The sequence below is a fragment of the Bison bison genome, unplaced genomic scaffold (assembly GCF_000754665.1).
Source record: "Bison bison bison isolate TAMUID 2011002044 unplaced genomic scaffold, Bison_UMD1.0 scf7180017864291, whole genome shotgun sequence".
Lineage (NCBI taxonomy): Eukaryota > Metazoa > Chordata > Mammalia > Artiodactyla > Bovidae > Bison > Bison bison.
The window spans coordinates 1,650,278-1,664,198 of NW_011494863.1; the positions used below are offsets into that span (position 1 = coordinate 1,650,278).

The window sequence follows — 13,921 nt, forward strand, 5'->3', positions numbered from 1 at the left end:
CTAGAATGGCATCAGGAGGCTAGCTGGCCTGGAAGAACCTGTGCCCTGGACAGAGACTCAGGCCGTGAGGGAGGAGGAGAGATACCAATTTCTGCCAAGAGGTGCCATGGAGGCCCTAGTAGGGAAACAGCCCCTTCCTATGCCCATCCTTAGAAATCCAATAGCTCTACAGGCCCTTTATTTGCCAGAAGCTCTGCTTTTTTCCCTGATGTTAGGGCAAAGTAAGCAGGAGACATGTTATTGGCACTCTGTGACTCTTTACTTCCAGTTATTCTGGGGTACATGAGGTGTTATTACCTGTTCCTCAGAGTCCCTGAGTGGATGCATTTGGTGGAGATCAGGTCCTATAGATGCTGTTCTTCCTGCCACTGGAGGAGAATGCAGTTAAGTAACCAAAGATGGAGAAGACCTCCAGCTCCACCCCAAGCACCAGCTTCACCTTGAGGCTCCTTCTGGAGACCTGGGCTGGGGCTTGCTGTTGAATGTGTCACCTGCTGAGAATATATTATGAGTGAGAAGTCTGTACCTTTCCTCCCAGGATCAGGGTCCCAGCCCCACCCCACCCCCTTTTCTTAGCTATATGACCTCAAGCAGGTGGCTAGTCTTTTGAGCCTCCGTTTTCTTATCCATGAAGTAGAGCTGATAAAAGTTGTAGAGAGCCTTAAATGAGAAAAGGCACCCAAAGCACTAAGCAGTGGCCAGCTCTGTTCAATAACTTGGAGTTTATAGGCCTAATCCCCAAGGCCCAGGGCTGTAAAAAATGAGTACTAAGTAATTATGAAAAGGGAAGGACCAGAAGTTGGACAGAGGCGACCTTCTAGCCACCCTGTGACAAATCATGGAAGACAGTGCCACCTTCTGCCCAAGGGAGGCCATGCATCCTAAGAGAATGAAAGCACTGTTCTGGGTCTGAAGACTTGGATGTCTGCACCTCTGCTGCCTTTGATGACCCCAGAGACCCTGGATTACTCACATCACTTCTCTGAGTTTCCGTTTGCTGAAAAGTGGGAGCAGTATTGTCATCCTTGTTTAAAACAAATTGTGGCTTCCCCTTGACCTTCAAGGCAAAGTCCAAACATCTCAATATATTTACAAAGACCTGCATGACCAGGCCCCTGCTTCACTCACCAATCCTTCTCCCTGGACTTTCTTCCTCAAACTCTATCCTCCAGCAGATTGAGCTGGTTGCAGTCCCCCAAAGAGACCAAGGACTTACCTCTGAGACTTTTCCTCTTATTTTCTCTGCCTGGAATGTCCTTCATTCATCTTTGCTAGTCACTTCCTTCAGGTTTCAAGTTTCCATGAGATCACCTTCCCTCTCTTGCCAATACTAACTTGCGTGCCTGCATAGAACCCTTCGGATAAGCCCTTAAGAGCACTGATCACGGAGTAATAGTTTCTCTCCAGAGGATTGTAAACTCCATGAGGACAGGGGTTTTCCAGGGCCTGCATGATGTTATACCCAGTACATAGTGAGTGGTCAGTGTAAATGTTTGAGAATGAGAACATTAATGAATGAAGGAAGGGCTGCCTTACAGTGTGCTATAGACAGAATAAGGCAGCAGACATCTAGGGCTCCCAAGAGTTTGGATGAAAAGATGTACCTGTGGTTCTGGGAGCCCCACAGCCTCAGTTTTGACTGCTTTGAGCATCCAGCTTCCCCAGCGCTGGCTCCAGGCTTTTACCACCTACAGAGAAAGGATTCTGGGTAGGCTCTGGCCATTGCTGGCTCAGGCACCCCCAGGCCTCACCTTGCTCACATGCAGCTCCCGCAGTGCCCTGCCCAGCTGACTGAGCCCACTGTCTGTCAGGGCGTCCCCAAGGAGGCCTGATCGCAGGCTCTTCAGACCAGCTCGGCGGGCCCGGGCCTCTTCTACTGCATCCCACAGGGTGGGCCTCACATGTTTCACCTTCCTCCTCCTTTCTGCAGCCCCCAACAAAGCAGACTGGAACAAGCTCAGGGGGTTGCCTAGTAAGGGGAGACACAGAATGAATCTCTCCTTCCTCTGAAATCCAAAGCACACTGTTTGTAATACTTTTAATTTTTATTAAGAGTATTGTTCATAAAAATAGCTAACACCTATCAGGCATTTACATGTGTTTGATGGTACTGTGCTAAGGCTTTCTGTGGATTGTCTCCTTTTATACACACAATGCTCCAATGAGGCAGCAACTCTGATTTACTCTGCCTCCCTCCACATTTTCCAGATGAGGCAACTGGAGCTCAGAGGTCAAACAACTTCCTGGTGAGTGGCAAAGCTGAAACTCAAGCCAGGTTCTGTCTGACACTAAAGCCTGTGCCCTTAACCATGATCCCAAACTGGTCTGTACATAAACACACTTCTTTCACTCCCTGCTTTGTCCTTGAGAATGTGAACTGCCCCAGCTTATTTTCCTCATTCCACAGGGCCTGACATAGGGTGAGGTCTGGGAATACGTTGGCCAAATGAATGTATGTCTGTTGATTTTGGAGACAGAGCACCAGACTGTTTTTTTTTTTCCCACTCTTATTAGCAGAAAATTTCAGACATATGCAGAGTCTGGGAGGTCCATTCTCTTATCATCCAGCTTCAACAGTTATCAACTTAAGACCATTCTTGTTTGTTCTATACCTTCCACTTGACCTCTTCCATATCTCTGACATCATATTTCACAGAGTCCTGATCTTTTAAAGAGTGTGTGAAAATAGGCAAGCACCTCCCCTTCTCTGATCCTCCCTTTCCTCATTTATAAATTAAACCTGTCTTTCTTTCCACACCCATGGATTTGATCTGCCTCATGAGGTTGTGGTAATAATCAGAGGTTTTAGTCACCATAAAAATGCTTGGTACACCATTGAAGGCCACTGAAAGGGTGAGGCTTTTACTGTTGGCCCTACCTTTCCAGGCTTTGGCAGCTGAACCCTTCTGGGACTTTTCTGAATCTTGGCCCTCCCATCCCTTTCTGGGCTTGCTAGGGTTGGGGCTGCAACTGGTTGGGTGACAGGTAATGCCAGATCCTAGAGCTTCCCAAAGAACCCACACCCTACCCCAAGCCACCTTGAGGATCCAGGCGAAGAAGAAGGCCACTGTAGTTGTTTCCTTCCAGAAGCCATGAGGCAATCCAGGTCAGAGAGCCCTCCACCTCTTCACCAGCCACATTGCCAGCTAGTACCTGCAGCAGGGGACAGTCTCTGCCAGAGGGAGGGAGGGAGGGAGAAAGAAAAGAGATGCCCACTGATAGATGGGGAGAGAACTGGCCCAGATCACACTCTGATGAAAGGTTGACTATTTCCAGTCACTTTTGTGTACCACCAGATTTGTGACCTTGTATAGATCTTTATTTTATTATTTTTTAGGTTACACAAATAATACATCCTCATAGTAAAAAAGGATTTAATTGTATATTTGACAAGGGACTTGTATCCAGAAGATATAAAGAACTCTTACACTTCAGTAATGAAAGTACAACTTGAGGAATTCTCTGGTGGTTCAGTGGTTAGGACTGTGTGCTTCCATTGCAGGGGGGAAATACATACATACATAAAAATGCAACCCAATTTTAAAATGGCAAAGCAAGGTGACATTAACAAAAATGGCAGAATAGGGAACTCTAGGGCTTTGTCCCTCCTCAGAACCATCTGGCAAAAAAATGGTCAGAATCAACCTTACTGAAACTCTAGGAGTTAGTCAAAGGTTTACAGCAATCAAGTGAAGTTTAACCAGGAGAAAGCAACTTAACTATGGTAAGAGGTCTTTGTGGTGTTTTTAAGTTACTCTACCCCCAACCTTCTCCCCAGTACAGCCCACATTTCTGATGGCGGTACCTGGTTCTGAAAAGAGCGGAGTAGATCTCGTTCCCAAGGAATTGTGTTTGTTTTGACTGTCCGGGTTTCACACAAAGGACTGACAAAGGAGTTTCCCTTTGTTTCCCTTGTCTTAGAATTTCCTTGGGGCAGAGGAGCTATGCCAGAGGGTGGTCCCTCCAAACTTTGAGAGATGAAAGAACAAGAAATAAATAACAGGGCAAGTAGTAGACACATGAAAAGACTGGGCAGAAAAGTTGGGTAGTGAAATTTGGGGGAAATAAGAGTTTTTGAAAAATTGCCGTGTGTACTAGGGGACCTAGAAAGTCACACACGTGTCCAAGGCAGTGTGCACGGTGAGAAAAGAGCTGAGAAGACCATAGGCTTTCACCTCTGGCTGACTTAGGGCTCAGTGCAAGCAGGATGTAAAGCTAAGGCAGAGCTGTAAATGGCCTGGCTAAGCACTGAAGGACTGACCCAACACACAGTCAGTGTGTAGAAACCTAGAGGATTTTTTTTCTTTGTCTTTCTTCCTTTATTTCTCCTATCCTCCTCCCCACCTCCTGCTTCCTTTCATTCCTCTCTCCTCATTCCCTTTCCCCTTCCTCTCTTCCTTCTTCTTTTTCCTCCCTTTCCTATCTTCTTTTTGAGGTGGGGATGCATTCTTGGAGGTTAGGGAATTCTGTGTCATTGGCTAAGCACTGAGATAACAGAATGAAGATTTCAGTGACTGCAAGGAATACAGTCTTTGCAAAAATTGTTTGGAAAAGTAACTTAGTAAATGGATGGCTGATGCCCACAGTAAGCAACAAGTCAAACCCTGGAAAGGAGGGAGAATCCAACGTTCACAATTACCAGGTTATCATATCTAAAATGTTAGAGCACTGAGGAAAAAGAATGGAGACTTAAGGGACCAGCACAGTAAATAATAGAGTCTTCACAAAAATACTCAAATTGGTCAGTTTCCAGGAAAAAAAATTAAGCATGTAAATAAGAAAATATGGCTCACTCAAAGGAAAAAAAGAAAAAGAAATGAATAAAAACTGCCCCTGAGGAAGCAGACACTGGATTCAATAGACAAAGAATTTAAATCAACTGTCTTAGATATTTTCAGAAAACTAAATCAAGAAAATGATCTCAGTCATTATCAATAGGATAGAAATTATAAAAAGGAACCAAGTAGAAATTCTGGAGCTGAAAAGTACAATAACTGAAATTTAAAATTCACTAGAGGGCAGATTTGAGCAAGTAAATCTGGGTGCGGTTGTGGTGGTTTAGTTGTTAAGTCATATCTGACTCTTTGTGACCCCATGGACTGTAGCCTGCCAGACATTTCTATCCATGGGATTTCCCAGGGAATGGGTTGCCATTTCCTTCTCTAAGATAGGTCAAATAAAATTATCCAGTCTGAGGAGCAGAAAGAAAAAAAAAAAAAAGGAAAATGAGCCTGAGAGACCTGTTGGCTACCATCAAGTGTACACACGTGTACATAATGGGAGACCCAGAGGGAGAAGAGGAGAAAAGGGTAGAAAGAATATTTGAAGAAATAATGCTCCCAAATTACCCCAAACTTATAAAAGACTTACTATGTACAAAGGATCTTCAATAAGATTAAAAACCAATTTCTCACTAGAAACTATAGATCCCAAAAGGCAGTGCGATAACATAATTAAAATGTTGAAAGGAAAAAAAACCTGTCAACTAAAATTTCTACATCTGGCAAGAAATAAGATCTGCCCAGATAAACAAAAAATTTGAGGAAGTTCATTGCTGGTAGACCTACTTTACAAGAAATACTAAAGGGAGCAAATCCTTGAGCATGTCAGAGGTGAGGGAAAGAGGAGACTCTGATGCTGCCCTGGGCCTCTACATCCATATTTTAGCCACCCCCTACCCAACCCTTCCCTAAAGCTATTAAAAACCTCCATGAGACTTACACTTCTCCTGGAAGCTGCAGGATCCGCAAGGCTCCTTGCCACATGCCCTGGGTCCCAGGCCCCTCAGGAGGGTCAGGCCCCAGGCAGGACATGGTGACAGTGAGCAGAGAGCAGCTCCTGTGATGGAGACCATAGGATCAGGCCAAACGACCAGGGGGGGTGGAGAGGGGGATGACAGGGGTTCTCCTGTCCTCACCTGCCTGCTTCACATGCAGCCCGCAAGTACAGCTCTGATGCAGCTCTTGAGTCAGATACCTCCACTTCACTGGCATTTTCCACCACCCTGGAGGAAGGGAAGGCTGAACTCAGCTCCTAAGCACAAGGGTTCTGTCCAGCCCCCAGAATCTCTGCATGGGGAGCCCATGGGCATCCCTAGAGGCTATAAGAATCATCCCCAAGGCTCCAAGCTCAGTATGTCCCCTAGAAGCCTCTCATCCTCATGATCTTATTTTTTTCTCCTATTATCTGCCCAGTGTGGGAAACAAGGTAGTTGGGATTGCTCTCGTTTTATAGATGGATAAACTGGAGTTCTGCTCAGTGAGATGCTCAGGTCACCTGGGATGGTGATGACAGAGTTGAGGAGGTATAAGTGGATGGGGTGGAGAGAAGAGTGAGAGGGATGAAGGGAAGACTGTGAGAGGGAGTCCTGGGGGCAAACCCAGGCCCTGTAAGCAAGACCCCAAGTTCAGAGCCTCTCTTCCTTGGAGTGGCAGTGGGGAGAAGTCTCCAACAACTTGGTTTGGGGTGTCAGTCCTGCCTAAAGATAAGCGCTCTCAGACCTCACTGGGCTTTGGACACTCACAAGCCCAGAGGAGCCACATCCAGCACGGATAGGTTCCCTGCCCCTGGAGTCAGCAGGTCCCGGATCCTCCCACTGGTGCTGAGCTGAGATCACACAAGCACAACATCTGTTACAAACCAAATGTTTACTCAGACTTTGGCTCACATGACTCTCCCACTGGGGCCCTGTGAGCCAAGCAGGACACCAAAATTCAGCCATTTCAGGCAGAAAAAAGGAGAGCCCAGCAAGGCAAGCCAACACTGGTGAGCAGCAGAGACCCAAGCCCTTCAGGTTGCCCTCGAGTCTCAGGCTCTATGGCAGCATCACCATGGGCTTGGTTCCCCAGGTTTCCCCTTCCCCAGGGCCTCACCTGTACTAGGCTAAGAGTGCTAAGCACAGCGTCAGAGCCCTTGAGGGGCAGAGCTTCTTCAAACAGCATCTGTAGCAGCTGAAGTAGAGAAAGGGGTCCAGTGCAGATTGAGAAAGGATTAATTTCTTTTTCAACATTTCCCGAGGGCAAAGTCTATGCCTGACCCTGTGCTAGGTGCCATGGACATGGTGGCCAAGACAAAAATAGCCCCAGGGCTCATGGTTCATAGGAAGCCAGACAAGTGAGCAGATATTTTCAGTGGGACCTGGTGTCTGCAACGGTAGGGGCTCATGACAAGGTTTTGAGGCAATTATTTTAGTTTGGGGGCATTCTGATGAAGCCTAAAAACAAAACTTTCAACTTTATTATCAGTATTAGTAAGAACAGTGAAAATCATATTTGCCTGAGTATTTGATGTTTGCATATCACCCCTCCCTGACTCACACCCTATGTACCCCAGCCTCCCACCTTCCCTGACCTTTCAACAGCTTCATGACTGATGCTGGCAAAACAACCTGTATGGACTCTGGGGCGCTATAGGAACCCCTAGGAGGGACATCTAGTCCAGCTAGGGTGGGGAGGGGAAAGTTCTCGGAGGTCTCCTGGAGGAGGCAACATGTGAGCCTCGAAACAGCTATGCCTGATGCCTTCTCTGGGACTCACCTGAGGCACGAGCCGGGGCGCCTCTGTTTCCCGACCCCGAAGCAGCAGGGCCACACTGTACCCTCGGCCCACTGAGCCCAGTGTTGGCCGGACTCGTGCTAACAGCTCCTGCTCTGCCTCCTGCCGGAGACACAGGCACACCCCCAACTCAGGTGCCCTGACCCAGCCCGCCCTGAGCAAAGAGCTTGGGAAACACTCAGCACCCCAGGATCAAGGGTTCTGAGTGCTCCCAACCATCTCCCATCACCCTAGCAGATACCCCTACCTGAGCAGCATCAGAACCCAGGACTCTATCAAAGGTGATGCATTGTTCCTGTGAGCAGGACAGGAGTCAACAGTGTCACTGCCATCTTCCCCTGTACTCACACACACCCCAGCCCAGCCCATATCTACCTGACTCTCCAGAGGCCCAGGCCAAAGTAGGCGGATGCTCTTGGCCCCCTCCAGGAGGAGCGTAGGGAAGCAGGTCTCCTTGGGGCCTGAGACAAGTGGACTTCATGTCAACTCTCCTGGGGAACACTGAGCTCCCGGGACCCCCGAGTCCTGCCCTCAACCTTTGCCTCAGTTTCCTAGTGAGATGATCTTGCCTTACCCCCGTCCCAGGAGGCTCTCCCAGGCTGTGTTACTTCTGAGATGAATGTGTAGGGGCTTCTTACCAGATCTTGTCCTCTCTACTTCCACCACCACGGTCAACTGGGCCTGTGGGTTGTCAGTGAGGGCTGTGGGGGCTGAGGGGCCCTGGCCCAAAGGGGCCCCTGTGCCCATCGCCTCTCCACACTCCATGGCTTCTGTGCCTCTCAGATTCCCCTCAATAATTCATCTCCCCGACCTGAGGGCTCTGGGCAGGGCCTCTAAACAATAACTAAGGAGTGACGGTCCTCTGTTTTCTGAGTGAGTCAGCCTGTTGCATGGAATTTTTCTTTTTTTCCTCTTATGAAAATTTCAGACATTAACTGTGAAGAGAATAGTTTAATGAAGCTCCAAGCACTCAGCTTCAGCCATCATCAACTTAACGGCCAGTCTTATCTGTTCTCCTTTCCACCCCTAGTGGATTCTTCTGAAGCATCTCCCAGACACTTTATATTTCACACATAGCTATTTCAGTATGTATTTATAAAAGATAACCACTCTTTTTTTTTTAAATGATAGCTTTATTGGGAGATAATTCAAAAACCATATAATTCACCCATTTAAAGTGTGTGTTTCAATGGTTTTTGGTATGTTTGCAGACATGTATAACTATCACCACAGTTAATTTTAAAATACTTCCATCCCTTTATAAAGAAACTGGATTTCCTTTACTGTAACCTCATTAACCCCCACCCTATGCTGACCCTTAAACAATCACTCATCTACTTTCTGTTTCTCTAGGTTTGCCTATTCTGGACATTTCATATAAGTGGACTCACATGTGTTCTTTTGGTGACTGGCTTGTAGCATCTGTCAGTCCAGTGTATGCTCTCCAGTTCTTCTGTCTCATCTCAACAAAAATTTGAAGCAACAGACGTTAGAGACCTCGGCCTGTCACAGCTCTCGGACGGACCGTGTTATAGCTCTCAGGTCTCAAACAGACCGTGTTATAGCCCTTAGACAGATCAGTGTTACAGCTCCGTGTTACAGCTCTATTTGTTTAGAAAATAGCAGGAAAATACATCCTCGAGGCATGAGGGAATGCCGTTCCAAAGATGCGAAGAGAAGAGAGTGGGGGAGCGTGCCAGCACACGGGAGAGAGAGACCCCCAGCCCTTTGGCTCCTCTTTTTATACATTTTTTCCTCCCCACTAGGCCTGCCCTACGTAAGTTGGGCTAGCCAGGAGTACTGTTTGTTCTACCTGAGTTCCTCATTCCGGTCCTCGGACCTTCCTTTATTCCATTTTCGTGGGCTTTTCCCTTCCTTGTCTTTTAGCCGCTGCCAATCTGGATTCCTGTTTCCTATTCTAACTACCTAACACATCTATCAGTACTTCTTTCCTTTCTGTGACTGAATCATGTTCCATGTAGGATGAAATTGCTTCTGTCACGAGATCCCCAGAGTCTGGCCAAACTTCACAGGTGAGGACACAGTTGCAGTAAGACTGCCCTAACTTCAGACGCTTCTTCTGCAGCTTCCATACTTTGATAGAATGACTTACAGAACTCAGCTGTGCTGTGCTCAGTCACTTTTTAAGTCGACATTGGACAAGGCCTGGCAGGGTTCTGAGTGAAGGATCTCGTTTCTATGGAGTGAGGGTGTGCCTTCCCAGTACATCAGTATGTTCACCAACCAGGAAGCTCCCTGAGCCTCATTGTCCTGCATTTTTCAATGAGTCATGATTAATTAAATCATAAATTATATGACTGAATCCAACTCCAGCCCTTTCATCTGCATTTTTTTGTTGTTGTTGTTGTTGTTGTTGTTGCACTCGTGGCCTGCGAGATCTTAGTTCCTTTACTAGGGATCTAACCTGCGCACCCTGCAATGGAAGCTCAGAGTTTTAATCACTGAACTGCCAGGGAAAGTCCCTGAATTGTTTTTTTTTTTCTTTTCTTTTTTCTGGTGAGCAACCTCCTCCATCCTGAAGCTATCTAGGGACCCTGCTGGAAGTTATCTCATTAGCATAACAGAGAGATTCCTATTGCTTAGGTAATTACAAAGGTTTTTGAAGCTTTGTGCTAGTAACTGGAGACGAAGACCAGATATGTTCTTCATTATATCACAAACCACTCTGGTTTTTCACCAAGGATCTGTTACAACCAAAAGAATCATACCTGTCTGGCCATCTATATTCCGTGTTCAGTTTGTTCAGTTCAGTTCAGTCGCTCAGTGGTGTCCGACTCTTTGTGACCCCATGGACTGCAGCATGCCAGGCCTCCCTGTCCATCACCAATTCCCAGAGTTTACTCAAACTCATGTCCATTGAGTCAGTGATGCCATCCAACCATCTCATCCTCTGTCTTCCCCTTCTCCTCCCTCCTTCAATCTTTCCCAGCATCAGGGTCTTTTCCAGTGAGTCAGTTCTTCACATCAGGTGGCCAAAATATTGGAGTATTCAGTGTACATCTATATAACAGGTGGAGCAATAGTAACAAGATGAATACGCCTAACCTTTGGAGGAATCGGTTTGGGGTAGGCATAGAAGGCTTGTATTTTCCCATACATTTGCCTATCAATACTGATACTGTATGCTTACCAACAATGCCTGTTGTTATATCTCTTTGTGTAGCTGTTATGTGAGCTTCCCTAGTAGTTCAGTCAGTGAAGAATCTGCCTGCAATGCAGGGGACTGCGTGAAGTATCGGAGACCCAGATTCAATCCCTGCGTCTGGAAGGTCCCGTTGAGAAGAAAATGGCAACCCACTCCAGTATGCTTGGCTGGGAAATCCCATGGACAGACGAGCCTTGTGGGCTACAGTCTATGGGGTCGCAAGAGTCGGACACGACTTAGAGACTACACCACCACCAGCTGTTATGTGAAAATAAAGAGTAATTAGTTCAGCCTGTCATTATATTTTACTACCAAAATGTCACCCACAGCAGGGTCAACCAGATTTACTGTCTTCTCCTCAATCTTGGCAGGTTCCAAAAGCAAAAGTGGTCTCAGGATTAGATGGCTTCACCCTCCAACATCTTGTATAACTGAACTAAAGGACAGGTCATTGTTTTCTGTGAGCCTCTTTTATTTATTTATATTTTTTAATATAAATTTATTTATTTTAATTATAGGCTAATTACTTTACAATATTGTATTGGTTTTGCCATACATCAACATGAATCCACTACGGGTGTACATGTGTTCCCCATCCTGAACCCCCCTCCCACCTCCCTCCCACACCATCCCTCTGGGTCATCCCAGTGCACCAGCCCCAAGCATCCTGTATCCTGAATTGAACCTGGACTGGCGATTCATTTCATATATGATATTATACATGTTTCAATGCCATTCTCCCAAATCATCCCACCCTCTCCCTCTCCCACAGAGTCCAAAAGACTGTTCTGTACATCTGTGTCTCTTTTGCTGTCTCGCATACAGGGTTATCATTACCATCTTTCTAAATTCCATATATATGCGTTAGTATACTGTATTGGTGTTTTTCTTTCTGGCTTACTTCAGTCTGTATAATATGCTCCAGTTTCATCACCTCATTAGAACTGATTCAAATGTATTCTTTTTAATGGCTGAGTAATACTCCATTGTGTATATGTACCACAGCTTTCTTATCCATTCGTCTGCTGATGGACATCTAGGTTGCTTCCATGTCCTGGCTATTATAAACAGTGCTGCGATGAACATTGGTGTACACGTGTCTCTTTCAGTTCTGGTTTCCTTGGTGTGTTCTGAGCCTCTTTTAAAGTGTTAGTGTAATATTGGAGTTCCTTCATTCCTTCACTCTCAGCCACTGTTCCTCTTTCTAAAGTCGTATGGATTTCAACAGGTGCTGAATATTCAGAAAAATCTTATAAAAGAAGAACAAAGTTGGAGGACTCATACTTCCTGATTTCAAAACTTATTGTGAAGCAAGAGTAATAGAACAGTATGCTGTGGTCCTGGCGTAAAAGCAGAGATTAGTCAAAGAGCAGTAAGTGTCCAGAAATAAACCCATGTTTCTATGGACAGCTGATTTGACAAAGACGTCAAAAACATTCAGTGAGGAAATGATCTTGGTTGACCTCTGCTTGCAGCGGCCTGAGATGAGGCTTCAGTTCCCTGACCAGAGATTGAGGTCGGGTCTAGGCAGTCAGGGTGCCAGAGCCTAGCCACTAGACTGGTGGTCAGTGACAAAGCCCTGACTTTTTGACTTTGCAGAAAAGAATTCCCACAAAGATAAAAAGTAGTGAAACAAGGGTTTGTTAGGACAAAAAAGAGTATAGCACATGTGGATAGACGTACAGGTGGGCTCAGAGACAGTCGCACCCTCATCGTAGCTTGAATCACTTTTATGGGGCATTTCTTCCAAGTTTTCTTTGGCCAATCACTTTGCTGTGTCTGGTTCTGAGCCTGTATTTGGTATATCTCAGGGTCCTCCTGTGTGCGCATGTGCATCTCTTAGCCAAGCTGGATTCTAGTGAAGAGGCCTGTGGGTGATTGCCTCACTTACTATGAGGTGACACCCCCATCTTTTTTGACCTCCAGTGAGCCTTTCTGCACATGTGTAGGCAGGGAGGTTTCCTTAACTTCCAGAATATGTGGTCTTTTATCACTTATCTGGGCAGAACCCAGCCTGTTCCATCATCCTGCTTTATGGAGTTTCTGTCCACAGGGGAGAAACTGTTCAGCCTGGGGCCATCTATCTCCTAATTAGAAGGATTAATCTTTTTAATAAATGGCACTGTTACACCTGAATATCCAGATACAAATGAATGAAACAGGACCCTTACTTCAGACCATACACAAAAACTAACTCAAACTGATCAATTTCTTAAATTTAAGAGTTAAAACTATAAAACTCATAGAAGAAAATGGAGAAATTAATCCTCATGACATAATCTGGCAGTGAATTCTTAAATATGATACCAAAAGCAAGCACAACAAAAGAAAACATGATAAACTGAATTTCATCAAAGTTAAAAATGTTTGTACATCAAAATATGAAAACCAACAAAATGGGAGAAAATATTTGTAAATTATATGTCTGACAGTGATCTAGTATCCAAGATATAGATAGAGAGTTCCTACAACTCACCAACAAAAAGACAAACTACTCAAGAAAAAAATGAGGAAGAGATTTGGATAGCTATCTCCCCAAAGAAGATACATGCAGTAAAAGATGCTCAACATCATTATACACCACTGAAAGGCAAAAAGATAAACAAAATTAAAACTAGGCAAAAAATTTGAATAGATATTTATTAAAAGAAGCTCAACAAGCATGTGAAAAGATGCTCAAAATCCTTGGTAATTAAAGAAATGCAAATCAAAAACATAATGAGGTACTACTTCATACTCACTGCTGCTGCTGCTAAGTCGCTTTAGTCGTGTCCAACTCTGTGCGACCCCACAGACGGCAGCCCACCAGGCTCCCCCGTCCCTGGGATTCTCCAGGCAAGAACACTGGAGTGGGTTGCCATTCCCTTCTCCAATGCATGAAAGTGAGAAGTGAAAGTGAAGTCGCTCAGTTGTGTCCGACTTGTATCGATCCCATGGACTGTAGCCTACCAGGCTCCTCCGTCCCTGGGATTTTCCAGGCAAGAGTACTGGAGTGGGGTGCCATTGCCTTCTCCTCATACTCACTGCTGCAGCGTCACTTCAGTTGTGTCCGACTCTGTGCGACCCCATAGACAACAGCCCACCAGGCTCCCCCGTCCCTGGGATTGTCCAGGCAAGAACACTAGAGTGGGTTGCCATTTCCTTCTCCAATGCAGAAAAGTGAAAGTGAAGTCGCTCAGTCGTGTCTGACTCTTAGTGACCC

At 45.8% G+C, this 13,921-nt stretch overlaps 1 protein-coding gene across 1 annotated transcript in view; it reads right to left on the bottom strand.

The window, feature by feature from the left end:
• The window catches only part of LOC104996352, a 10,143-nt gene extending 1,806 nt beyond the window's left edge, over positions 1–8,337 (bottom strand). Inside the window, exons 1-10 of the mRNA XM_010850613.1 lie at positions 8,192–8,337; positions 7,929–8,014; positions 7,801–7,848; positions 7,536–7,730; positions 6,873–6,950; positions 6,524–6,606; positions 5,918–6,004; positions 3,039–3,172; positions 1,739–1,969; positions 1,336–1,418 (exon numbers count right to left, since the gene is read on the bottom strand). Coding sequence (XP_010848915.1) covers positions 1,336–1,418; positions 1,739–1,969; positions 3,039–3,172; positions 5,918–6,004; positions 6,524–6,606; positions 6,873–6,950; positions 7,536–7,730; positions 7,801–7,848; positions 7,929–8,014; positions 8,192–8,318 — 1,152 coding nt within the window. The 5' untranslated portion in view covers positions 8,319–8,337. The remainder of the gene's footprint in view (positions 1–1,335; positions 1,419–1,738; positions 1,970–3,038; positions 3,173–5,917; positions 6,005–6,523; positions 6,607–6,872; positions 6,951–7,535; positions 7,731–7,800; positions 7,849–7,928; positions 8,015–8,191) is intronic.
• Positions 8,338–13,921: the final 5,584 nt, after the last annotated feature.